This window comes from Pteropus vampyrus, unplaced genomic scaffold (genome assembly GCF_000151845.1).
Source record: "Pteropus vampyrus isolate Shadow unplaced genomic scaffold, Pvam_2.0 Scaffold123, whole genome shotgun sequence".
NCBI classification, from domain to species: domain Eukaryota; kingdom Metazoa; phylum Chordata; class Mammalia; order Chiroptera; family Pteropodidae; genus Pteropus; species Pteropus vampyrus.
In genome coordinates this window covers 256469-283646 of record NW_011888904.1, presented here as the reverse complement: position 1 = coordinate 283646, position 27178 = coordinate 256469, and the positions used below count along the sequence as shown (strand labels likewise).

Here is a 27178-nt window from a genome sequence, read left to right as displayed (position 1 = left end):
CCATATGTGCCTAGTGGCTACTGTCTTGGCCAGCAAGGTCTAAATGAAGAATCTGACAATAGCAATATGAGCAAAGTGCTAGGGGAATCCAGAGTAATGAGGCTAGCCACACACTGATGTCATCCTGACTCAGGTTTACTGGCTGAATACAAAGGAGTAATGGTCTCACTATAGTCTATATAACCCAGAGAGACCCTGAAATATACTCTCCAAGACCCTAAAGTAAGGGACAGTATAGACAAAAACCATCTGGGAGAAAACGTCTAGGTTGCTGAGAATTCACAGCTCTAAGGTGGGCAATGAGGAGCTAACTTTTAGCCTTGGAATTCCTTTTACAAGTGGAAACGGCCATAGAATATTACTAAAGACAACAGAAATTTGGAGCTATTTTAGTTCAAGGCAGGGGTGGAAGCCCAATGTCTGTGCCTCTATAGCCCTAGAAATGATATAAGTAAATTCCTCATCCTTTTGAACCTCACTCCAAACTGCAGCACATCTTGAGGTCAATAATGAAGCTTCCTGTTTATTGTTTGAAACAAATTTATTCTCAGAATAATGCACAAAAGCACAAGTTCAGACTACCATCGGGAGGCTTCCCTCCCTTCCTCCGCCGCCTCCCCACCTCTCTGAATGCCAGGGAGAACACAGTTGAAGGAAGAAACATGCAATCACAAACAATGATCAACTCTAAAGACAAAAGGTTTGGTCCAAAAGAACTCAACATAATTAATCCAATTACGTGAAGAGCTTCACTGAGTAGGATTAAGATATTGCAGATGTAGTGTTTCCACAGGGGGGGCTCTTCAGTGCACCAGGGGGGCCTGCTTGAGGGAGATGAGGACAGAACGCATGCGGGAGACGTCTTTGGCCTGCTTGCTGGACTTGGGATTAAAGTCACACAGCCGGGCCACCCGTTCCCACTCAGTGCCTGGGGACGACTCATCAATGTCATTTACAAAGGCTTCTTCTGCTGCCCTGGAAGCAACAACAAAATATGTTGGTTTAATGTAAAACCCGCAGTAAGCTACCTGGTGGCTGCCTTTTACAGAAATGACTGCGTCTTCATGCCTGACTTAATGGCATTCTGGTTTTCCAAAGAATCACAGCCCCTGGGATCCAAGGTGGGGAGCAGACACATGGCCAGCTCTCCTAGGCACAGGGTGCCCGGACTGCCGTGTAAAATGTTGGAATACAGGTGTTTGGTTCAGGGCGCTCGCTCGCTCGCTCTCTCGTTCTGTGTGTCTGCCTCTACTGATACAGAGCATTAAAAAAGCAATTCTTTAGCCAGTTACACATTGCTTTCATTAACAAGAGCAAAGAAGCTGGCTGGTCAAGAACTTGAACAGTAGTTTATGTTGGGCTGTACTAAGTTTCAAGTAAATTTAGAGACTTCTAAAAGCCCACAGGTCATTGCACAATAGCCTCTGGATTTATTCCTAAGGCTGGAGAGAGACAGGGCAGATCAAAAAGAATTCAAGACAAGCTCCCATGCTAGCAGGCACTAGGGACTAAAGCCATTCTGGAAGGGGTTTGTCAGGACATTCTCCAGTTCAGCCATTTTCCCTCCAGCCAGGTGCCTTGGGCCACTCAGGGCACACTGTGGCAGGGGTGGGCACCCAATGGCCGGAGAGCCAATCAATGTTAGGTGCTTTTTGGTAGGATGCTGCTCCAACATTCTTTCAGTCAAGGTCAGCCAACCCCATTGGGAACCAGCTGGTGGGAGCTACAGCCCAAAAGGACAGTGGTAAGAGTGAAGACACACTATATTCATCTACTCCAACAAGCATCACGGGCAAAGCAAAAGCAATGGAGATGACTGGTCCGTGGGGACAGAGGGTGGCACTCTCACAGGGATGGCCGTGGCAAACACAGCTGAAGCCAGAGCCACTACAACACTGCGACTGCATGGCACACACAGTTAGGAGCAGTGAGAAAGATTTACTTAACTGTTCTAGGCTGTAGCAAGGATGGTTTATGTTTGTGCTTAAAGGTGAAGAGAAGAAAAACAAGGAGAGAAACTTTAGGTCAGATATAGAAAATGAGAATGAGCTCAATGCAGATGGTCAGTAAGCTAGACATGCCCTTGCCACTCTATATACGCTTGGGAACGTGCAGCTGGCTTTGCTGGGCCACCCTGCTGCCCAGCAAACCCAGACTCGACCTTTCCACTCTCCATTTCTACACCAGAGAGAATGTGCAAAAATCAAATCCAACACCACCTGTAAGTCCAGCATTTCACAAGTCTCATTACAAATACATCTAGGGGCCCAGGAAACCCAGTTCTTCTAATGGGATGAACATTTCAAGGTCACGGGCCCTCAGCCTGTTGCCCACCCTTCCCACAAATTCTTCTCTTCCTCCATTCCACCTTGATCTCTCTTTAATCAAAAGCTAGTCCTAATAGTTGAGGAAACAGCAAGAACTATTTCCAAGTCTTCAGCAATACTGCTTTGATAACAGGAATCCTAAAAAAAATTTTTAAACTTTTCCAAAGAGTTTTCTGGAGGGGAAGGGAAGGCCCATATCAGACAGCTTTGGCTATTTCGACCTCAAAATGGGGCCTCTCTGCAAGGCTGAGGGGACAGGGCATCAGAAGCTGGCTACTAAACAATTTCTGATGTGTAAGACCATAGAGAAACGATTACTCCCTCTGTTCTGGACTCTTCTGCCCAAGGGAGAGGCAACCAACCCTACATTCTTTGAAGGAACCCAAGTGTAGAAAATGCTGCCCCCACTGGCTCCAAAACCAGGACAGCCACCTCCCCCAGGTGGGGAAACTGCCCTTTCCCACTTGGGACAGGGAGGCAGCAGTGGTGGCAGCAAGAGGTCAGACAGAGCCCACCCCAGTCCCAAAGCCTTCCCAGACAAGATCACAAATGACCCACGTTTTGATAGGGAGTCAGCTTCCTTCTCTCTAACACCCCTAATACAAAAAATGTAATCAGTTGCAGGGAGTAATGATTCTGCAAGACAATCAATGGGTCATACCCCCAGCTTATCAACTCTTGATCAGCACCCACAGTGCCAATTTGCAATCATGTAAAAAGCAAAGCAACTTGTGACATAAAAGGAGCATTAAATCTAAATGAAAAGTAGAAAGAATCAAAACAAGGAAAGGAATTAGTTTTGCAACATACACATAACCAATCACGTCAGCGAAGGGTTGTTTGTAGAAAGCTTCATCTGCCACCCTAGACAGCAAGAGGTCCAAAAGGCAGGCAAGCAGGCAGGAAAAAAGAGAGAACATTGAGAAGCAGAAACATCTCAAATCCACAATAGGGGCACAATTGTGCTCTGGAGAGCTGTTCCTGAGGCTCCATCCTAACCCAGAGAAGTTTCCAGCAATTGGGAGACTCCAGCAGGCGAGGTTTCCCGCTGGGACTCCCCACAGGGATTCTCCCCTTGCCTTACCCCAGCCACAACAAGCATTTCCTAAGCACTCACTTGTGGGCTTTTACAACATCATATTGATTCAATCTTCAACCCCAACAACCTCTAGGACACTGAGTGTTCTGACTGTACAGATGAGGTAAGAGGCCTAGAGATGAAGCAACTCACTCAGCAGCAAATGGCAACAAGGCAGCAAAACTGATAGCCAAAGCTGCCCTCCTCTTTTCACTGTACATTAATACTTCTTTCTAGCTGGTGTGCGCTCAGGAAGCCATGCCACCTTCCTGCTAGCCTCAGTATCACTGGACATGAACGCTACCAATACCAGACACACTAGGTCCCAAAGCCAGTTTTATCTTGGATTATCTGAGTACTGCTTCCCACATTGGCTGGGTGCCATCAATTTTCAGTATTGTAGGAACACATATGGTCATTTAAAAATTCCCAACTTAGAGAAAAAAGCAGCTGGAGGCAAGGGTTCTGGCTCTGGGACTGGTTTCCTTTGTGTCCCTAAATACAACTGTCTGCTCAATCCATGCCAGACTTGACTGCTTTGACAAGACACAGCCCAGAAGCCAGAACTTCATCCCTCCTTAACTCCACATCAGGAATGGATCAAGATGGCAGGGCTCTGGGACAAGAAGAAAGGGGGCATGCTGAGTGGAGTGTACACTGCAGGGAACAGGCTGGCTCAGACTCTTGCCCCAGGCTGCTCACTTTATCCACTGTGGATGGGCAGGGAACTTCTCTCAAAAAGTCTTACCCTGTCCTTTGCCAGGTCAGTTTATAGCACAGGAATGGAAGGGACTTTTTTTTTTTTAAAGGACAATCATGCCTGGTTATTAACCTAAGATCACATTTATTTGAAGTAAAATTTTAGTAATTTATTTAATATTTCTTATATTGTACTTCACATCCCTGTGACTATTTTGTAACTGCCAATTTTTACTTCTTAATCCCTTCACCTTCTTCACCTAGATCCCAGTAATTTAAATTTCGGTTTATTTTTAAACTCACACATACTCTTCCTTCTTTACCATTTTGGTTTATACATAGAAGGTATTTTGTGGAAATGTAAAAAAAGCAAAAAGAACAGCCTGCTTGTAACACAAAGTGAGTCAGCAGCAAAACAGAGTTGTTTGTGGGCAGAATGAGTGGGAGGGAAAGGAAAGGCAAGCCAGCTTGTAAACCCATAAACTTTTTAATTTACACAAAGGACTAAACCTAATTAATTTCAACTTGCACTTGCATCTGCAGAAAATAAAGGTTTAATGACTCCTGTCAAAGCATCACTAAGACAACAAAAGCTTGAATGTCAGGCTTTTTCTCCTCTTCAGCTAGCCCTTAGCCCTAAGACTAAAGAGCTTGTCTGTGATAGTGCTGCCCAGTCAGGTTTCTAGACCCAGAACAAATGGAAAAGTCAAACATAATAAACATAGGGAGCCCCTACACTTGTTTGTTCTTCCCCCCAGCAGACTGACAGGCCTGAGAATTGCGATCCTCAGTCAAGGCAGGAAGGGACTCAGGGAAGCCTCGGAGAGAGGACAAGGAGGAATGCCTTCAGGCCTGACCACAGTGCATGCAGGAGGCTGATACACATAAACAGCCCATAAATAGCCCAGAGGGCATGGAAAAAAATGTGTGCCAAAACTGAGAATCATGGATTCCCTAAACTTGTACAAGGCTTGAAAGAGGTGAAAAGTCAGCACCAAAGCTACCTGTAAAAGGGGAAATATTTCTGTTACTGTTTGGAAAGGGATGTGGTCTGGGATTGTTCTCAATAAGTAAACGCCTCTGACTGGCTCCTATAAAAAGAGAATTCTTTTCTTTTCCCCTTGGCCGTCACTTAATAATTCATGGTTCTTGTGCAGCAACGCTGGGCCTGACTTAGGATGAAAGGAGGGAGATGTAGTCGGATGACTGACAGGAGACCAGAGATACCCTGAGGGCAAGGTAAACTGGCAGTCATCCACCCACCACCCAGCACAGTGCCAGACACAGATGTGCTCTGAAGGATTCTGTTGAGGACAACCGGAAGGCAGGAAGCTTGATGATACACTCATAAAAATAGGTCCTTGCTATCTCTGAGTCTTATTCGAACTCGTCTGCCTTCTGTCTTATCTTTGTGGTCTTCCTTAAACATCCAGGGAGTCACCCAAGGAGAGTGGCATTGCTTGAAATGCGCACCCTCATTTTTTTCCTCAAAATTTACTATTTACCTCTAGATAATGAAAAAGATGAGTCACTTTACACATATAAATGGGACTTATTCCATTCATCCCATGGGATGTGGATGGGGGAGGGGAAGCCATCAACAATGACAAAATCTCCAGGGATGGTATATACCATTGGAAGAAGTCCTCCAAAGTGGTTCTATACTGGCTTCCACCGCAACACACTGAAGAATAACTAGCATTAAATGTAAAAACCATTTCTTTTGTCCTGGAACCCTGATGACAATGGCTAGTGTGCCACTAGCTTTATATACTCAGGGTCAGCCCTGTGCTGCAAGGTTTCTACAAGTCAAGTGACCTAGTTTCTAAACAGCCCTACATTCTCAGTAAGTGGTAAGCTGAAGTCTCTTCCCCTTTCTGGAACCTGAAGTTCATCTATAAAACCATCCAACCCAACATTCGACAATTTTACCTAAAGAAAGGTACTAAGCCCTAAATCAATGACTGGAGGGACTAAACCTTTGAGATTCAGCTCCTAAAAATAGGTGTAATTACTCTCTTCAAGGACAACTGATTCTATATACAGACAGAAGGGATATAGTTAGCAAAACTGGCTTGAAAAAGTTCTACAATGGGAAGTCTGTTCCCAACATAATTATTTTTTAAGTCTGAGAATCGGAATGTCAACGTGCTTAAGCCACAGGGACCCTAAACAGGGAGGGTCAGCCCAGTTTTACCAAGTACTTCAGAGCAGACTCATGGACAGAGGCAACTTGCTAGGGTAAACGGGGCCTCACACGGTGCTTGCACAAAGTACCCATTTCTTAGAGATGTGAACTTGCATCTGGGGAAACTACCTTGAACGAGCACAGGATAAAGAAGCCTGGCCCTGTCAGCACTTCAAACTGACAAGCTCAGCGGAAGCCCTGGTAGCTAATGTGACCCTCAGCATTTTGGTGCCCAAACCCTAGAGTAGCCCCCACTATACTAATCAGAGAACTTCAAATGGAACCCAACAAACACAAGTACATCCCCCACAGGAAGTTTGCCAGGACAGAGGTTCAAGCCTGGCACCTGAGGGGCAGCTGACAGAACCAAGGATGGCCAACAGGAGGTAGGTAGCCCAAGACTGCTGTACGCTTTGTATACCTTTCCTGCCACTGTTGCCCCATAATGGCACAAATAGCTGGCAAAGCAGTCAGCTCCCTCTTTTCTGGCTGATTTCCACCTAATAGATCTGACAAGAGAAAGGGGCGCCTTAAACCCACTTCTGCTTCTGAGAACAGGAATGTAAGGCTCTTTACCTTGAAAATCAAAAATATCTCCAAGACCAGCGTGGCCTATTGTTACACTGAAATGAGTGAAGTGTGAATCCAGCATGGGAAAGCAAGCCCATCGACTTATATCGAGGCAGGCAGCGCTGCCTCCGCCTCTCTCTCTGAGCTTCTTCAAAGTGGACTCTAGGTGTGGAGCATTAAAGACCACACTTGTTGGTCAGTGGTAATATAAAAATGCTTTCTCACACAACTACATAACCTTCAGTAAGTGAGTAAATTCTAAAAAGAGCATTTTTAAAATCAACTCAAGGTTTCCTTAGACAGAGATAAGTACCCACAGAACCCTTAATTCTGAAGTCACTGTGTTGGATGAATACCCTTGGCTACCTAATTAAAAAGCACATTTCCCTGCTAATGGACCCCTCTATGGAACAGCTTTCAGAGGGCAGGCATGCAACATGACCAACTCTATAATCAGTCCCAGTGAGATCCTGGTATAGCCATAAAAGTGGCCTTTCATTTCTGGGTTACATTTTTACCTGTGGACTTGCTCTATGAAATAACTTCCTTTTGCTGTATCGTACCATTACAGGTGGTGCCTATTAACCAAACTCTTAGTTGATAAGCTAAACTCACTATAACTGGGATGGCTAATAGAGAGCTGAATTATGCTCACAAGACCCAACAGACTTGCAAGCCTTATGTTTCAAGAATGTTTTTGAAAACCTGCAAAGACATTTCACACTAAATGAGTCAGCAACTGAGACCCTATACTGGATGTTGGAAATGGATTTGATTAAATCTTGGAAAACAAGCTGTGCTAGAAGCACCGTGGACTGACCTGTTGTTTGCTTTTGTTTTCTGTAGCTGCTCGTCCTGCCTAGCGTACCACTCTTCTAGCTCCTTTATTGCTTTTTCTTTCCACTCTGCTTCTTGCTTCCGAGAATTGGCATCTTTGAAGGGAAGGAAAAGAAAGAGAACACCAATGAAACAAAACACAAATTCAAGTGAATTTCATCAGTCTATTTTGGTCTTATTAAGCTCATGTTGTGTGCAGGTACATGTGCATGTGTGTGTTGGAACGAAAGATAAAATTCTATTTTCCCTGTCTATACACTGAGCTCTCAGGCTCAGTGATTCTATCAAGGTGTTCCAACACATTTTATCCCAGTCCACTGACACCTTACTGGATCACTAGTTTGGGTTTGTTTAGGGTTGGGGGGAGGGCAGAAATACCAACTGGGGAGAAAGCAATTACAAATGAGTCTTTAATAATTCTACCAATATTATTAGTTCAGGGTGGACAATTCATATTAGATACTCTTCTAACTAAATCTTCTCACAAACTATATTCCACACCCCAGGCTGACAGTGGTTTTATAAAACAAAAGGTGGCATTCTCAGTATGGCAGAAGCACTTCTATGAAGCAAGGAGCTATTAAGGAAATTACCAGAGGTAAAGAAGATTCAGGAACGGGGAACCACAAAGTATCTATTCCTGCTTACACTGCAGTGAGCTTGTGGCAAAGCTAGGACAGAACTAAAAAGAGACGCTCCAATGGAGAGAATTACGAGGGTGGGGCATCATTATGAATATCAACTGTCATCCACAAGGTTCTAGAAATTAGAAGGAAAATGCACACCTAACAGGAAGCTTCTCAGGACTAAATATGGGTTTTCCTAAGACATTTAGCCAAAGAAACATGCCAGCACATAGCAAGAAAGAAAGAAATTCAGGTCACAGCTACTGCTCACAGCTACTGCTGCAGGTGACACTTGGAGTTACCGATACTTCACCAGAAATGTGTTCCCAAGGACACCTTCTCTAATGGATGTTTTACAGATGTTTCATTCAATCTTTACGACAATCCCAAGAAGGTAAACTCTAGTCTCATGTTCAACTGTGAGAAAAGCTGCATCTCAGAAAGTTTGAGAAAACTTCATAAAGATTACATCAAGTGCAGAGCTAAGATTCAAACCCAGGTCCAACTCTAAAGCTTACACATTCTTACTTCATTATACGGTCTCCAAAAGGTGGGATGGAAAGAGAAGTAAAGCTAGAAATAACCACAAGATGTGAATGGAAGGTGGTCACCACTGATCCAGACTAGAGTTTGGAAAATGCAGAACCAGAGCCCAACATGCCATCAGTGTCCTCGGTGGGGGGAGGTTAAAGCAGTGGTGGTAGCACGTAACCACTTGAAGGGAAGAAATAAAGTATTTTGGAGGCATTTTTAGGGCCTTCGCAAGAAATGTCTTGTAGGAATAACCTACAGAAAGTGGTCAATAACTACTAGAAACAGTCTAAGAGCAGCTAGAAACTTCCCACAGTTCCAGATTATTAATTTCCTCTGTTATCTACCTTATCAGAAGGTGAACTATTGCTTAGAATTATTTTACTTAGATTTTCCATTCATGACTCAGTATACAGAGTAAACCTCTGATGAATGTTTGTCCATGGCATTAAGTGTATGTGAAACGCAGGGTGCTATGATGCAATTAGAGATACTGTGGGCTGACTGTGCTACGTGGACAAGAAACCAAAAAATACCAGATTTGAAATGTAGTCTCCTTTTCAAGAGTGGTAAAATTACTTTTTGATATTATACAGTAGGAATAAAATATAGAAATTTATCTCCGAAAAGTTTATCTAAATAAAAATTTACACAAATTATAGTTACTGTATTAAACAATCCCTTTAAACTGTCTTCTTGCTTTTACAGATTTATGAAGTGACACTGGCAGTAAGAATTTAGAATTCTTAAACATTTAGCTTGATGAGACAAAGATTCAAGCCATAATACAATCTTCTCTTTGAATCTTGTGGGGAGGGGCAGGAATGGAGTCCCTTGTGACAGTGGTTTTCTTTGGTCATCCTCATTACTGTTCACAGAAAAGAATATTATTTGCAAACAGCCACTAGCTAAACTGAAAACCACTGACACCGGTTCTCTATTCTTAGCATTTTGTGCTTTCTCACAGTTCTTGCGAGGAAAAAAGGTGAAACTGAAGAAACACCTAGTTCGTGGACCAATTTAATTTGATTCAATCAGAATGCAAAGCCAAATATTTGACTTCCCTCAGGAAGGCATCTTGAATTAAGTAAACGATACTTCATGGAATATTCCCAAAGTGTCCAATGTGATAATTGAAACGGAAAGTGCAATTTTGCCAAACACCAAAGTGTACTCTCTGCTTGGAGAAGACAACTTTGCTAAACTTTGGGGTAAGAGAAAGACAAAGTTAGGTTCTGTAACATGAAAAATACTCCAGGGTGCATTTGAGATCTCGCTCCCCAGCATATGTTATGAGTTTGGCTCAAATAAACTCTTATAAAAGTTCAGGGAGGGAGAGAAGGATCGGGGGAGAAAAATGAAAAAAAAAGAAAAATTCCAGGAATACAAATACTAGCTAAGTCTTGCCTTTAAGTCTACTAAGAAGAGATACATACAAAGAACAAGTAAGGGCTGAGGCTGCTAGCACCATGAAGACCCAGTTTCATCTTCTAAAGCTGCACTATCCAGTATAGTAGCTACTAGTCACATGCAGCTATTTAAATTTATTAAAATAAAATTTAAAATTCAGTTTCTCAGTCATACTAGCCACATTTCAAGTGCTTAATAGCTACATGTGGCTAGGTTACCATACTGAACAGCGCAGATACAGAATATTTCCATCATCAAAGAAGTGACTACTGGATAGTGCTATAAAGGTTCAAACATTAAGTGTCCCCTGTGTTATGAAAGCCACATAAACTGGGTTGGAGAGACGACAGATTTTACACTAATTGGCTGTGTTATCTGAGTCCTATTTCTAGGTGTCAGTTACCCTATCTGAAAAATAAGAGTCATGTTTTTGCTAGTTCAGTGGTTCTCAAGATAGAATAATAATGCTGACATTGTGGTTACATAAAAGAATGTCATATGTCTAGATGCACAATAAAATATTTAGGCGTGAAGTCTATGATGTCTGTATCTTAAAAGTGGATCGGGAAAAAATTATGAGTCTATATTCACAATACGCACATGTGTATATGTGTGTATGTATAAAAATACCATGTATACATACATGCCTCGTTTATATAAAGGTAATCCAATAAGGTAAAATGTTAATTACCGATTCTAAGGACTACACATGTTCGTTTAACTAATTCTACTATTCTGTTTGAAATTTTAATAAAAAGTTGAGAAAAGAATACTCTGTAGATAACATCCCTAAACTCTGCCAAACCTTTCCAACCCAAATGTACAGACACCATGTCCCTCCGGATCTTGACCAACAGCTGACATTCCACGTACACAGCTCTTCACCAAAGGCCAAGCTAGCTGGAAGTGACCTTGGGCTTGGCATGCCCAACAAGACAGTATACGCTAAATGCAATGTGGCTGAAGGGATGGGTATGGACTCTGAAGCAGGGCAGACAAGCTGAAATTCTGACTCTACTACTTCTTAGCTGTATAATTCAAAAAGTTATTCTACCTATGCTTCACTTTTCTCATCCATAAAAATATAAAACCTTACCTTCCAGGGATATTAGGGTAACACAACCAAATTGTGCTTGTTTCCTACAATACCTCACATTTTCCTCTAAGCATTACCTTAAATTCGGCATTCAAATAATAAATGGACTGTGAAGTCTCTCACATGGATATAACACCTTCGAGTTTACAAAGCATTCTCATAAATACCATCTCAGATTACCCTTGGGGTTGGTAACATGATTTTACTCCACAGATGGAGAAATAGACTCTGCAAGGTTTGGGCAACCAAGCACCCACAGGTGGTAAGAATTAAGGCTGGGCCTTGAATCTAGTCTTTCACTCCAAGTCCATGGCTCCTTTCCACGCACGGCACCACTCTGCTTTTTCTGAAAGCAGAAGATGCACTCAGTGGCTTTCTGGGCTGCCCTAATCCTTACAGTAGCCTGTAATTAAGCATCTCCACACGGGTAGCCTTATAACTTAAGGCTGAGAAAGATATCTTCTCGAAGACTAGACTGAGAAAGGTATCTTCTTAAAGACAAGGACATTATGGCTAATTCAACTTTAAAAGAGGTAAAAGTAGAATCAAGGTCAACTATTCCACTGAAAACAGAAACCCAAAGACAGAAAGGGATTCCTTACCAAGGGCTGCCAAGCGTTCCATCTGCTCTTCTCTCCATTTACGGATACTTTCAGGCTCGGATTGCAATCGATCCACTTGTGAAATAGCTGCGTAACTGTCTGTCGGACCATTACTCTCCTTAACAGAAAACACAATTGTACTCCATCAGTACCGAAAACTCCCTCCGGGAAATGCACTTCATCCAAGTTAGAACCCCTGGTTATGTACAGCACTACTGGTTGTTGCAAAATGTTAAAGGATTACCTTAAAAACAGTGATACAACCTGACATGCTTATAGGTAGCTTTTAATATTACTACACTTAAACTTTACAGTCCATGAGAAGGCAGGGTAGTTGATCTCCTATTAAAAAATGGGGCATGAGTGGGAGATAGGAGAGTTGGGGAGGTAATAGGACTTACTAGGAATGTGTTATCGGTTTTGGTATCCTCAACTGACAAAGAGATTATGTGATATTTTCAAAGTAAGTAACAAAGGTAACTACACCATAGAGCAAGGCCTAGACTCTAAGACCTAAATGCTATTATACAACGCAGGAAAAGGTCATTTAATACCACCTAATCAAAATATAGTGAATCCTAGGAAAGTCCAAAAGAAAATGTAGTTACTACAGTCGCACCAAGAAAAAGAATAAAAAGGCAGACAATTATGGGTCACAAGTGTGTGTGTGTGTGGGGGGGGGATTCTTCTTTATAGTGGGTTAAATTTGAGAATAAACGAATTGATCAAGACAAATAGAAATTAGTTTTTATAGAACTATTTCACCTGTTGAACTAATGAATGTCACCAGGTTAACCTAATCAGACTATAAACAAATGTGAAAAGGATTTGTAACTAATCCCAGGGAATGTTACCAGTTTAACCTAACCATATTACAAACAACAACAAAAAGTATTAGTAACTAACTTATTAGTACTTTCTCTGTGTCAGGCACATAGAAAAGCTTTCTCTCCCAAATATCTTGCAAAGCAAGTTTTTATTCCCATTTCACAGTTGAGGCACAGAGAAATAACATGTCCAAACCTACAGCTAATAAGGAATAAACCCAGGACCTGAACCTTATGCTGTCTCACTCTAAAGGCCAAGCTCTAACCCAGGGGCCAGAAACTACAGGCCAGGCCAGTGCCTGTTTTCATAATTAAATTTTACTAGAACAGAGCTATGCCCATTTCTTTACATAATTTCTAGGGATGCTTTCATGTTATAGCAACAGAGTAGTTTAACAGAGACTTATGACCCACAAAGCTTAATGTTTACTATCCAGCCCTTTACAGAAAGTCAGTCCACCTCTGGTTTAAATCAATTAGACTAATCTCATCCTTCTTGCCAGTTAACTGATTGAGCGAGAAACAGAAAACCAGGATAAGCCAGGCACCGTGTTATTCCCCCGGGCTGCAATGATTACTCATTGGTCTAGAGGGAAATATAGAACTTTTTCTGGGTGGTTGGGAGAAGAGGAACCTTTGTCTTGATCTAAACAATGTGACACGCACACATGAGGCCTGGTAGTGCTTGCAGCCATTTCCCCACCATGAAAAAAGCCTGAGCATGAAACTGCACACTCAGAAGGCAGAGCTGGAGTCCTAGAGGTGCTGGTCTGAGGACACCTAACTTACTTCAAGGCTCTTTCAATTATATAAACTAGCAAATCCTCTGTTTAGGCCAATGCAAGTTGGGGTGGCAACCAAAAGCTTAGTGATACAGAGGGATAACAACGGTATCCATCACAAATACCAGCTCCCCTACCCCCATACAATCTATAAAGTTCAAATGCTGGCCCCACCACATACAATACAGGTCCCGTAGGTTGTTGTGAGAATTAAATAAGACTAAGTATAAACAGTGCTTGACATGGTGCATGGCAGCAAGTGTTTAAATTCGCTATCGTCGTTATCATCATTATGAAGGGTCATTTCTTGAGACTAAAGTTGGTAACACTAGGACCAGGACAGTAACATTTTAAAAGAATGTTCTATCGGTGTCATTTCCCTTCAAATCCTTTTACTTTGGCAGGTAACATACCAGCTACTCATACATCCAGGAAAGTTAAGGGAGTGGAGTCCTTTCTAGGTCAATTCAAATCACAGGAAAGGAAGACTCTCGACCATTATCATTCAACATAATGTACCTGGTAGTATTCGCCATTCATCACACCATCAGCAGCATCTGTAAGACATGAGATTGCACTGTCAATCAGGACTGGTCAAAAACTGAGCCAAAAGATTTGAGAGTGTAATATAGTACTGCATGCCATAGTTACTATAAGCTACTCAATGTTACCCCTGCGCTAAGTACTAGACAGTACAATGAACAGCTTTCTATTTGAAGAAACCAATATATGCTTGTATACAAATGACTTCACCAAAATGTGATCAAAACTGTCCCAAGCTCCCAAGCCCAAAAGCCTTTGAGATTGTTTTCTGGCCTAGAGAGATAACACAGGGAATCATGGCAGAAGGGTCTCACAGAACAAGAGTGTTTCTCTATGAAAGTTCTGGGGAAGGCAAAAGAGAAGTATGGCCTGGAATCATTCACAGTGAGTAGAGATGCGAAGCTTCATGTTCAAACCAAGGTGCTGTCCCCACGAGTCAGGACTGTCCATCCGGTGGCTGGAGCAGGCCCGGTACCTAAGGGTCTACAGTTTAGACTTCTTGCTAATTTCTACAGTCCACTTGGAATTTGTCTAGAACAGCAAGATTTGGACATACCAAATTAAATCAGTGTTTTCAAGGATACAAGTTAAAAAAAAAAAACCCTCAAAGTGAGGTGTACAGTCTGGTTTTACTGACACAATTATTCACAACTAAATGAGAAAATCCATCTCAGAAATATGAAAAATGTCTACGACTACAGACTATCAATCTATATGGTACAAAATGGTGGTCAACAGGCTGAACATATTTAAAATACAAAGTACCAAGTTAGGAAATTTCACAAAATTAGGATTTCCAGGCTTGGGGCAGCGAAGGCAGGCAGACTGAAGATCTGGCAATAACTGGGCCTGCATCCTTCAACTGGCAATCACTGTGAAATGAAGGCGGCCTTTCCGTGGAACATGCTCCAGTCAATTTGTCAGTCCACACTAGCTCCACTTTTTTAAAAAACCCATTCTGTGTCTAATTCAGTTACCTGACTGGGCCAATGAGCATGTTTCTAACCCCTACGCTGCCCCAACAGTCATCACTAAGAGGCAGTTTATACAGAACTGCAAACCATTCCTCTGGAGTGGCTGCCCTGCCTTCCCTCAAAAACCCTCAATATAGGAACCATAAAAATTTAGCTTCCATCTACATAATCTGCATTCTTTATCTGTTGATTGATCAACATTTACTACCTACTATGTAAGACTTCCATTATTTTGCCCAAATGTTTTCAAACTTCAATGACATCCTACAGCATGGTGTGGGAGAGGGAAGATGAGAAAATAAATAAACCTAAATGACAGAAGAACTCAAGAAGTAAAAGGAATAACAAGCATTTAAGAGTGGGCCACACACAAAAGGCCCTCAGAGGGCAATATATGGAAACAGCACAGCTTTCCTAGAGGCCTGGGGCAGAGTATGCTCAGCCTCATTCTTTCCTTCTGACAAAGAGTTCAAATAACTAGTCTGGTCCTGGTTCCTAATTACAGGCGCACTTCATTTTATTGCATGTTGCTTTATTGTGCCTCACAAATGGTGCGTTTTTATAAACTGAAGCCAAGACCCTCCACCAGCAATAAGATACAACTTGCTTTATTCCTAACACTCGCTTTTTTGTGCTGGTCTGGAACCGAACCCACAATATCTCCAAAGTATGCCTGTAAATACAATTTGAACTTCCCATTTTCCAAATCAACCCTAATATTTGATCTATTCTTCTGGTCTCTTGCTTCTGCCAAATACTCTTCTCTTGGCTTGAGGAGTACTGAAAAATTTTATAGATCATTCCCCCAACATGTTTCCTTGATACCAAAATGTTCTGTTTTTATAAAAAGAAAAATAGAGACAGAAGAAAATGCCATGTAATTTCATCACTCAGCCCACTGGTTTCTATCCTGTCAGTTTACCTAATGTGTATGCGTAAAATTTCAGCAAAACTGGTCCCCTACAACATATACTTTTTAGTAACCCATTCCTCTATATTATTAAACCCTCAACTTTATTAGTATGAAGACACCTACTACTTATCTCTTCCAATGTGCCAGGCACAGTGTTAAAACGCTTTATATACATTAAGTTTTAATCCTCACAACAAACCTGTATGCATCAGCAGGGAACCCTGGGGTGAATATGGTGTTCTTAAAGGGGTAGATAACTGATAATATTTTAAATTTTGTCCCTCTTAAATTCTCCCCGCCCCCGCCCTGTTCCACCCCTGATCGATGGATGTTGCCATTTCCCCTTAAGAACTGGATCTCTGAAGGCGAGGCATCTCCTCCCACGCGCTCGTGGCGTGCACCTGGGAGGCCTGGCGCACCCAGAGTATGGTCCGAGGCTCCACCTGGGGCGCAAACCCAGGACCTTCTGCATGTAAAAGCAGATGTGCTAACCACTACACTATGGAGCCATCCCTTTAAATTTTTTATGCTTAAGATATGTAAGAAAAATTTTAACGCATTATTATGAGATAATCAGCCTTTAAAAAGTGGTGCAATACCTGAGCAAGCCAGGAAGTCACAGGAAAGATCATGTGATAACTTGATACATGAACACAATCTGTAAGATCTAAGTATTTCCCAACCCACCTCAGCTTTGATCTATGTTTCAATAGATCAAATGGTTATGTATCTTGATTATTTCAACACAACTCATACTTTTCTTAACTTAATTACCCTGTTTTACTCCTATGCTTTATGATAGTACAAAAATGAGTTTCTCATAGTTTTTGTCACTGGCTTTTCATTACTTAAAGCTGTTTGTGTGCCACCTACACATAATTTTTCAAGTATTCTATGAAGTTTTGGAAATACAATATTTACCAAAAAACTAAAAATATTTGGGGCAGGCATATTCAACTGCTCCTCAGTAATAAACTCCTTGATGTAGAACTGCTAGGTCACAGGACATATATTTTATTTTTTTTAATTTTTATTTATTTATTTATTTATTTATTTAGGTGAGGCAACCCTTGGTTGACCTCACAGATTGCAAGGACCTTGTCATCATACAATCCCTTATTTTTTACGCCTACAGTACCTAGTCTTCCTAGGTGGTCTCCCATCCAAGTACTAACCAGGCCCGACCCTGCTTAGCTTCCGAGATCAGACGAGATCGGGCTTGTTCAGGGTGGCATGGCTGTAGACTCACAGGACATACATTTTAAAGGCTTCTAAACACAGTTTGCCCCCTTTTGGTCTACCATTTACATTTCGGCCATCAGAACATGAGTGCCCCATTTCTCAGACCTTTAACACTAAAGACTCAATTTTATGTTTTTAAATTTTTGCTAACTTGACAGCAGGAAAAACAACTTATGGTGGCTTTGTTGTACCAGTCTAATTTTCTGTGAGGTAATCACATACCTCACATTCGATATTCTATACTGAATTCTCTGTTTGGCCCATTTTCTGCTACTTTCAATCTCTAAGTACTGTTATTTTCTTCTTATACTGCAAATATTTCCCCCCTTTGACTTTTTATATGGTTTGATAGTTAACACCTAGAACTACTTAACTTGTACGCAGACACTATCAATTTTTCCTTTATTATTTCTGTATCTGCTTTTATGCTGAAGGCCTTTCCTACTGAGATATTCACTTTTGGTACTTATAAAAAAAAAAAAAAACCCTCTTTTTAATCCACCTGGAATTAATTTCTGTGTAAGCTAGAAAAGAGTGAGATAATTTTAAATCCTAGAGTTTACAACAGCTAGTATGACCAAGCCAACATTCTGGTTAATATATTACAACTAACACACCAACTATCCAGTTCACATATTCCAGCCCAGGGCCATTGCCAATAGGAGACTTTAATCACTACTCTATCACAAAAGTAGAAGCAATTCTCATCCCATACCTCCTCCTAAGTCGCATGTTACCTCTCTTTTAGGTCTGAAGACTCATCCAGACTCACTGGCAAATACCTGAACTCTTAGTTACCTTACCACTGTAGTGTTTTTCAACTGGCCCAAGTCAAAGGATCATCTGTTGCTACAGAAATGTGCAGAAAACACATCTAAGGTACCTTGATTTATTAGGACAACTAAGCTAAGCAACATGATGCTCCAGAAGGAAACTGTCTTAAGGCATCTCAGGAACTCCAGACAGAAACGAGGGTCAGAATACGTTTCTGGAGATGAAAGACTCTTTGTCCCAAACTCACCTTCAACTTCCCATGTTCCCCAACCACTGAAAGTCAAACAGACCCGAGTCTGAATTCCAGTGAGGTCTTATTAGCTTACTACCTTAGGATCACCGCTTAATTCTATGATCAGTTCCCATCTAAAATAGAATGACTACCACGTAGCCTGCAGACTTACTGCATGGACTTGAAAGTATGGACAGAACCTGGCATAAAGTAAATGGGCAGTACTACTAAATACTAAGCATGAGATTTCCCTGAACTACTCTCTATCACTGCTACCAAGAAAATTACTCTCTTGCTCCAGAAAGCAAGCTTTAATTCACATACCTCTCTTCCTCCTTCTCCAAGAAAGGACTCGTCAGAAACATACCAGACAGTCTCATCCCCGTACTCTCTCAGTAGCTCCTTAATTGCCTCTTATTCTCTTCCTCCTCAGTCCTCATGATTGAAGGCTTGAACAGCTCTAGAATTAGGCTCCCTCTTTCCTGATCACTTCATCTTCAATATCCCCTAAGCCATTTCACCCTGCTGGTACCTCCCACCTCTAAACTTAAGTCTCCTCTCCACCTCTCCTAAAAACAGAGTCACCCAGGGCTCAGGCCGTACCCCTCTAGTTTTTGCCAGCCTCTGTCTTCCACAGGCCTTTTCCCCAAGGCTGAGGGGGAATTTAGATATGTTCTTCTCTCAATCTGTTAGAGCCTCCTGCCTATAGATCTTTGTATAACACATCAGATATAGAGCTCCCTCCTAAAATGTTCCCTCAAAACACCCCCTCCCCAAAGCCTATAGGCCTGGTAACACCCTCCTCTCCCTACTCCCAAGAAAAAATAGTAGCTAGGTACTGTGTGTAAGCACTCTACAGGTGTTCTCTAATGTAATCCTAGCAATCCTATGTGGTGTGTATTTGCACCTTTTAAGGAGGAAAAAACTGAGGCAAGGTAGTGGCGCCAGCGTTGCCTGAGATCATAAAGCTAAACTCACACTCAAACTGTCTAGGACAGCACAGAATCTTGAGAAAGGGAGGGAGAGAGAGAAAGACAAAGTGTCCAACTGATTCTCTAACTCCCAAAGGCAGTGCTGACCACTGCACTATTTTTTTCTGACCAGTGTGCTATTACCAACCCCAACCACATTGTCAAGAGATCTGGCTTTAAATCACTAAATGCTTAGTTCACTAAGAAAGTCCTTCCCAGGAACTAAGTCAGCAATCATCCCTTCCTTCCCTTTGCTGAAAGCTTGATGCACAAGCGACCCATGTGCCCAACCCTATTATCTCCCTATTACCTCTGCTAATCACCAAGATCTGCTGCTTCTATACAGGACCCTTGGACCTGACATTTTTGTCCATTCCTTTGTGTCTATGTGCCAGACACCCTGCTAGGCACCGGGGATACAGCAGTGAGCCAGAGTAACGCTATCCTTAAATCAGACAGTCTTCTAACTATGGGTCCTGATTCTCCCAATTCTGTCTTAGCCAGGTCAGCCACAACTGCCTTCCAGAAAAATAGTATCTTATTCCACTATCCTTCCGCTGAAACTGCAACAGAATATGGTACAGTTGAAGGGTGGGGAAAAACAGGGCTCAACTAAGCAAGTCATTTCTCTGTAAGACTCGGTTTTCTCTTCTATTAAATGAGAGAGGTAAACCATCAACCTAAAAAGTACATTTTATGATTCTTAGGCAAATGTTAAAGACCGCTCAAGAACAACAAAAAAAACCCCTTATCACTCAAAGTCAACTTCATCTCCCAGCCACAGCCCAGTTCAGTCCAACCTGCTTGCTATAAACTGCATTTTCAGGTATATTACACAATCTCATGTAAGCTCTTACCAGGAGACTGATTTGCTTAGGAGGCAGCACTGTACAGTGTAAAAACTCAGAGGCTGCAAACTAGCGGTCTCCCCACCTCCCAACACAAAAGGTTCTGCTTGGCTGGCATAGTAATTTGAGATTTCTGAGTCTGAATGCTTTTATGAAGAGCACTACTCTAGCGCACCAAAGCCTCAGTCTCCAATACTCATTATCTCATCCTCGGCATGATTCTCCCATATATGTTATCTACCCAGCCCCTTAAGGTTTGATTTTAGAATAGTATCTGCCCCACTAGTTCCCTATTTTCCTTAATTAGAACTTTAAGTGAAGGAAAAGCCACGTCTCATTTCTTCTAGCTAATTTCCTACTTCCTTATTCTATTGAAAAGATCTCTTTCACTCATCCTTTCCTCCCACCACCACAATCCTAAACATCATACATAGATAAGGCATTCAAAGTTCAAACTGGCATTCTACTATATATATATATATATATATTTATTTCTAATTTGGCTGAGAAAGGGCCACACCAGATACTTTATTCACCTCTTGGAAGACTAGTCCAGGATAATCTTCAGTTCTGCTTAGGCAACACTGCCTACCAAAGCTGTTCCAGAGGAAGCAGAGTTCCAGGAGTCCAAGCCGTAATACAATAAACAACAAACTCTTATGCCTCTTGGGCCAGAGTTTTTCTCCAGGGCTAGACCATCTTTCTTCAGTTCCCTATTCACTCCTCCTTTCTTCCCCATAACCCAACATTCTGTACATCTTAAGTGACAAAAGCATCACTGCATTGCCATTTTTGTTTGCATGTCTCAAAAACGATACTATTTTTTTTTTCCTGCCCTCTTTTCCTAATAACTGGTCCTGTGCTGAGCCCAGACCTGCCTGTTAAGTCTGGCCAAATTACGCCAATGCAGCTGTACTTTAGAGGCCAGGCTCATGGCACAGAAAGTGCTCAATGAAAAGTTCCGGAACTAAACGGGCTTCTTCGGGCTTTTCAGCCTGTCACCCTATGTTCTTTGGTTTCTCGCTCTGCCCGCGCCCAGGAGCACTCACACTCTTAGAACGGAGTAGGCGTCCAGAGCCTAGGTTTCCGCATGACTGGGTCGGGTCTCGTTTCCTCTCTGCACTCCTCAACCTCCCGATTCAGCAAGGAACAAGAGTTACACAGAGCTCTCAGACCCATTTTGGGACGAATTTCCATATAAGTCCTCCCGCCCCAAAAGCGCCCGCACTCTCACCCGGACCCCCGGGCGGCTCGCCGTGCGGCTGGGGCCCAAGGGCGCCGCCGTCCAGGATGGCGAAGGCCTCGTCGTTCTCGATGCCCGCAATCTCGCTCTCCTGCTGCGCTAAGAAGGCCGCGGCCGGGTCTTCTTCGCCCGCGCCGGCCACCCCGTTCCCCAGCGCGGGGCCGCCCGGAGCGCCGGCGGGGGCGCCGAACGGATCTAGCTCAGCCATGACGGACAGTTCAACGGCAAACACACCGACGTTAAGAGACAAACCAACTGACACGGACACCGTGCCCGGGAGCAGCTGCTGTGGTGGCGACTTCGCTCCGAGGACAAGCGGGAGGAGGGAGAAGACGGAAGCGGAAACCCTGCCCCTATATCCGGTTGGCCTAGGCGGTGTTAGAGAGCCAAAACGGTAATAACCAATCAGAGGACAGCAATCATTCGCGAGCTACCCAATCAGCAGGAGGAGGGGCGGGCCCCCGAGGAAAACTCGTGACTCCGGCAGCGCCGCGGGTGAGGACGGAGAACCCCGTGGACCTGAGGAGGCAGGATTGGCGCTTAACTTAAAACAGCCTTTCCCGCCCGGCGTTTGGGATTACACAGATACGGACCGCCACCTCTGAGGGGACACAAGTGGTGAGGTGAAGTCAAGGATGCGATGATTAGTCAATTACAGAAGAGGCTAACTCCTTAGGCTTTCTGAACCTGTTTCCTCATTTGTAAAATGGAAACGAGAATCCTGCACTGGCTCACTCCCAGGACTGTTGGGAAGACTAAATCTTTTCACAGAGATGTACTGGCTTTATTTAAAATATTTGTATTTGTTAACTCACTAACTCCAGCCTGACTTAAATGTGATTCAAATCCACTGATTTTGCTCCCCCATAGGGAGAAAAGACGAATATATCTCTTTTGACAAAGCCCTTTTGCAGCGAGTACGTCTTTTCAGAGCTAGAAGTTTCTAGAACTGGAAGTTCTGTGGGGATCACCTAGTTCATAAGGAAATTGAGGGATCAGTAACAGGGAGTCAGTAGTCAAGAGAAAACCTAGGTAGCACCCCCGTATGTATACACACATTTTCTGGCTAGGGATGGCAGGAACTTTAAAGTTCCTTCAGTATTTTAAATTAGGGGCATATCAATAACATGTCTAGTTAATTTTGTCTACACCATAGAAATGATAATAGAGTAATCACAGTTAATCATACTCACTTTGAAGAGTGGGCTTATGCAGTGGCCAACACTCCCTTTACCACCACCACCACACTAAAAAGGAAATAATCAAAAACAAACCAACCAGAGGCAAGAAACAAAGGTGATTTTTAAAACTACGTGTATCTTTAATGATAAAAAAGGTAATATTTGCTTAAAGCATGTATTTAAAGTCATTTTCAGTATGAAACAGGAAAGTTTTGAAGGAAAACGTTTAAGAAATTTAAATTTTTAAGGCCTGCAACTGACTCAGTTGTCCATTTCCTCGTTTAATACGCTTTCCTAAAATAAATTGGCAATAACAGAATTATTTGTCATTTATCTTCTTGAAACAGTTTATCCTGCCTATATAAGGAGAAGGGGAAGAGATGACTGTGAGGGTCCGAGGAAGACAATTTTGATTGTTTACAGCAGTGAGTAACTGAGGGACAAACAGCCTTATCTCCCTGGAAAGTGCATGATTCTGGGGAAGCTCTCCAGAGAGTCACTTGATAGAGGAGGCATCACATATCATGCAAAGTCAACATTTATACATGCAAAATTGGGGAAATCAGCTGAGGGATGACCACAGAGGTGGTGGCTTGAAGCTATTTTGGAATATGTATAAGGTTTGGAAGAGTCAATAATGGCAGCCTAATATTACTGTTGTGCCTTTAAAGGTTCAGAGCTTGGCATGTTTAGGGGTCAGTGAGTACAGCATACTTTGGAGGTACTGTGGATTCAGTGACAGACCACTGCAATAAAGCAAGTCGTGATCTTGCTGGCGGAGGGTTTCGCCTTCCATTTGGGAAAAAAGCAACATCTGTGAAAAGCAATAAAGTGAAGCACAATAAAACAAGATTTGCCTGTAAATTAACTTGGCTGAGCCAGAGGGCTTAAGAGGAGGAATAATTGAAAGTAAATCTGGAGACATGATGGGACCCCGAATGTAGTCCATGCAAAGGAGCCTTATTAGTGATAAGGACTCATGGAAATTTTCAGAGAAATGGAAGGGAGGCTAGTCATATTTGGTTGAGAAGTCCTAGAAAAGTTTCATACAGAAGATAAGTCCTTTTTTAGTTTCTGTCTCTCCCACTAGACCTCTAGATAAGAGCATGGACTTCATCTGCCTTGTGTTTCAGGTCTGGCATTATGCGTAGTACATAGCAATAAATATTTATTGATGGAATGAATGGAATAGCATTAGAGCCGGAGCTCAGAGGATAAGTGCTGTGAGAGAGCTGAGATAGAGGAGAAGAGAGGCAGAGGGTGTGGCTGTGCTTTGGGAAGTGATTTAGCTAGATGATGGAAAAATCAGGAGAAAGTTCATACATAGCTGAAGTAAGTGTGTTGAAGTCAAATTATGGAGCACTTGAGTGCCCAGGCGAGGACTATTCCTTAATTGCAGAAGCTGTGAGGAACCTTTGAAGGGCTTTAAACAGGCAATGACTTGGTGAGAACCTTGTTCTGGAAGAATCTTCTGGCAGCTTAGGCAATGTAAGCATAGGAGAGGGTTCTGAAAGGTGAGAGGACAGATATGGAAGACACGTGGGATATTCAGGAGACATTCAACACGATCTTGAAAATTTAAGTCTGAAGTTAAGGAGAGAGGAGGTTCTAATTTCAGCAATGGTGGGCAAAGTTGTTTAGGGCCAACTCTTCTACTGAAAACAACTAGAAGGAATACACACTAGAAATAAAGGTGAAAATAGACTAAAGCCCAGCATTAAATCATATAAATTCTTGACTGAGTTAAAGTGATTCAGGCTTTCTAGTGCTCTTAGCCTAGAGCTGCCTGCCAAAAACAAAAGTGAATTCTCTCATCTGAAAATAAGCATGTAAAAACAAAACATACTCAGAAACATTTTCAGGGGCAGACATATAATAGAAATCCCAAGGGATTCAGATAATGGCATTATCAGACCTAGAATTTAAAATAGCTATGATTAATGAGTTCAAGGAATTAAAAGAAAATGAGAATTTCGGCAGTTTGGAAATTTGACTAAAACATTTACAGTAGCCGATGTTAAGAATTCAATGGATAATAAATAGTGGATTAGACATAGCTGAAATGAGAATTAGTGAACTAGAAGACAGCAGAGAAATATCCAGGCTGAAACATAATTTAAAGGATGGAAAACACAGAAAAGAGCATTAAAAAATGAGGAATAGGTTTTATAAACATGAAATTTAGCCATGAGGAGAGGAGAGGAGAGGAGAGAATGGAGCAGTGTTAGAAAATAGCTAAGAATTTCCCCAAATTGACAAAATAAATTAAGCTAGAAATTTGAGAATCACCATGAACTCCAAGCAAGATAAAAATAACCTCCCTAAAAGAACTCTTGTGGACTTTAAAATTAACATCTAAATTTTTTTATAATAAGTTAGTTGCAAAGGATATAATTTCTAATATATTGTAAATATTGATCCTTTCAAATAAAATTGTTGCATTGCTATTTTAAATGTTTTCAGTGGCTTCCAAACATTGTAGTGATTTGATACCTTCCATTAAAAAAATATATAATAAAACTTTTCTTTAACGTTAAGAAATTTGAGATTTTCACTTTTGCTCCATGAACATATAACAACACTTGCCCGTAAATTTTATTCTATTAGAATTTTGTGCTTGAAAGACTTTTATTGATCAACTTATCATACTTCTCTGTAACAAAAATATATAATATAAATATAATTAACTTAAAAAATATCCCTTGACCATAAGGCTCTGAAAGTTAAAATTATATTGTGGATTAATATTATAATTATTACTAGTACAAGCAATAAAATATTCCAGAAAACTTTATAAGTAATTATTAAATATTAAAAGTAAAATTTTATTAGAAATTTCTGTCTTAAATAGATAGGCTTGTATTATCTATTCTTGTGTAATAAATTATCTTAGAACATTGCACCTTAACAAATATTTATTTCTTCACAGTTTCTGAAGGTCAGAAATCTAGAAGGTCTTAACTCGATGGTCCTCATTGTGGTTTTGACATGCATTTTCACTTATAGCTAATAATATTTAGCATCTTTTCATGTATTTTTGGCCATATATGTCTCTTCTTTGAAGAAATGTCTATTCAGATCATTTGACCATTTTTTAATTGTTATTGAGTTGTAAGAATTCTTTATATATTCCAATACAAGTTCCTTGTCAGATATGTACTTTTCAAATATTTTCTCAATTTATGTCTTTCACTTTGATGGTATCCTTTGAGGAACAAAAGTTTTCCATTTTAATAATGGTTAATGTATGTTTTTGGAATAATATCTAAGAAACTATTGCCTATTCAGAGTCGTAAAGACTTACACCCATGTAAGACTGAAAGTTTTTTAAAAATTTAACAACAGGAATAAAAATGAGATCGCTGAAAATTCTAAAGACATTATAAAGATCATAGAGGATGTACAAATAATTATATGGTATGACTTTGAAAATTTAAACGAACTAGAGAAACTCCTAGAAAAATACAACTTAAAAATAACACAAAGAGAAATAGAATCGAATATTCTTATGATTAGTAAAAACAATTTAATAAATTAAAAAAACTTCCCACAAAGAAAACTACTTGGCTTCTTTAGTGAAAATTTCAGTCTTTACAAATTCTTTCAAAGAGTTGGAAAAAGGAGGATACAGTCAACTTGTTTTATGGGAAGCATAATCTTTATACAAAACCCAACAAAGACAATAAGAGAAAGGAAAAATACAGGTAAAGTTATTCATGAATATAGTTGAAAAAACCCTGAGTAGGAGTAGGATGGAGTAAGCACATTCCTCCTGGCCTTTCCCACTGAGTCCTAGCCAGAATCCAGGAGGAAGAAACTATTTGAGGACTCTGAAAAGTAAATAGTAGCAGATGAATTGGGGACAACCAAAATATGAAGCAATGAATTGGCAGTGAGTTCACCAGTTTTTATTTTCTGATCCTCCTAACACTTGACCTCAGATATGTGCAAGGCTATGAAAGTACATGACAGAGTGGGCTAAGTGAAACTCTAGCTTTCTGGCTGGAGAACTAGGAAAAAAAAAAAAAACAAAAACAAACCAGGGAACTGAATAGCATAAGGGAGATTACAGAGAGAGAGGAGTTTGGGAAAGTGACCTCATAATATTATGTAGAAACTTCTTCTTGGATTGAAAGAATCAACATAGTTAAATGACCTTATTACCTAAAGCATTATGCAGATTTAATGCAATCCCCATCAAAATCCCATCAGCATTTTTTAAAGAAATAGAACAAAAAATCATCAGATTTGTATGGAAGCATAAAAGATCCTGAGAAAAAAGAATGAGGCTGGAGGCATCACTCTACCCGACTTCAAATTATATTACAAAGCGACAGTAATCAAAATGGCATGGTACTGGCAGAAAAACACACACACAGACCAGTGGAACAGAATCAAGAGTCTAGAAATAAACCCATGTTTATATGGGCAAATAATTTCCAACAAAAAAGCCAAAAACATACAGTAGAGAAAAGAAAGCCTCTTCAATAAATAGTGCTGGGAAGACTGGAAAGCCATCTGCAAAAGAATAAAACTAGATTGTTGTTTATCACCACACACCAAAATTATTTCAAAATGGTTTAAGGACCTGAATATAAGATCTGAAATAGTAAAATGCATAGAAGAAAACAGGAACTAAACTCATGGACCTTGGACTTAAAGAGGATTTTATGAATTTGACCTC

The 27178-nt window shown here is 41.2% G+C and overlaps 1 protein-coding gene and 1 non-coding gene across 2 annotated transcripts; both read right to left on the bottom strand.

The window, feature by feature from the left end:
* Positions 1–522: 522 nt before the first annotated feature.
* On the bottom strand, positions 523–21715 carry CLTA (clathrin light chain A). Its single transcript, XM_011366190.2, has 5 exons — positions 21305–21715; positions 14093–14130; positions 11965–12082; positions 7683–7794; positions 523–975 (listed from the first exon to the last, which is right to left on the bottom strand). Exons 1-5 carry the CDS (start codon positions 21519–21521, stop codon positions 804–806), a joined length of 657 nt encoding a protein of 218 aa, XP_011364492.1. The 5' UTR covers positions 21522–21715; the 3' UTR covers positions 523–803.
* Positions 17130–17248, bottom strand: LOC111743834. Its single transcript, XR_002781898.1, has one exon. It is a non-coding gene; the product is annotated as a 5S ribosomal RNA (ribosomal RNA).
* Positions 21716–27178: the final 5463 nt, after the last annotated feature.

Excerpts from the sequence above, each read along its gene's own strand:
- CLTA (XM_011366190.2), bottom strand. The coding sequence starts at position 21,521 with ATGGCTGAGCTAGATCCGTTCGGCGCCCCCGCCGGCGCTCCGGGCGGC. Across the intron at positions 12,083-14,092 it reads TGAATGGCGAATACTACCAG|GAGAGTAATGGTCCGACAGA; the intron begins GTACATTATGTT and ends TTTTCTGTTAAG. Across the intron at positions 976-7,682 it reads AAAACAAAAGCAAACAACAG|GGCAGCAGAAGAAGCCTTTG; the intron begins GTCAGTCCACGG and ends TGTTGCTTCCAG.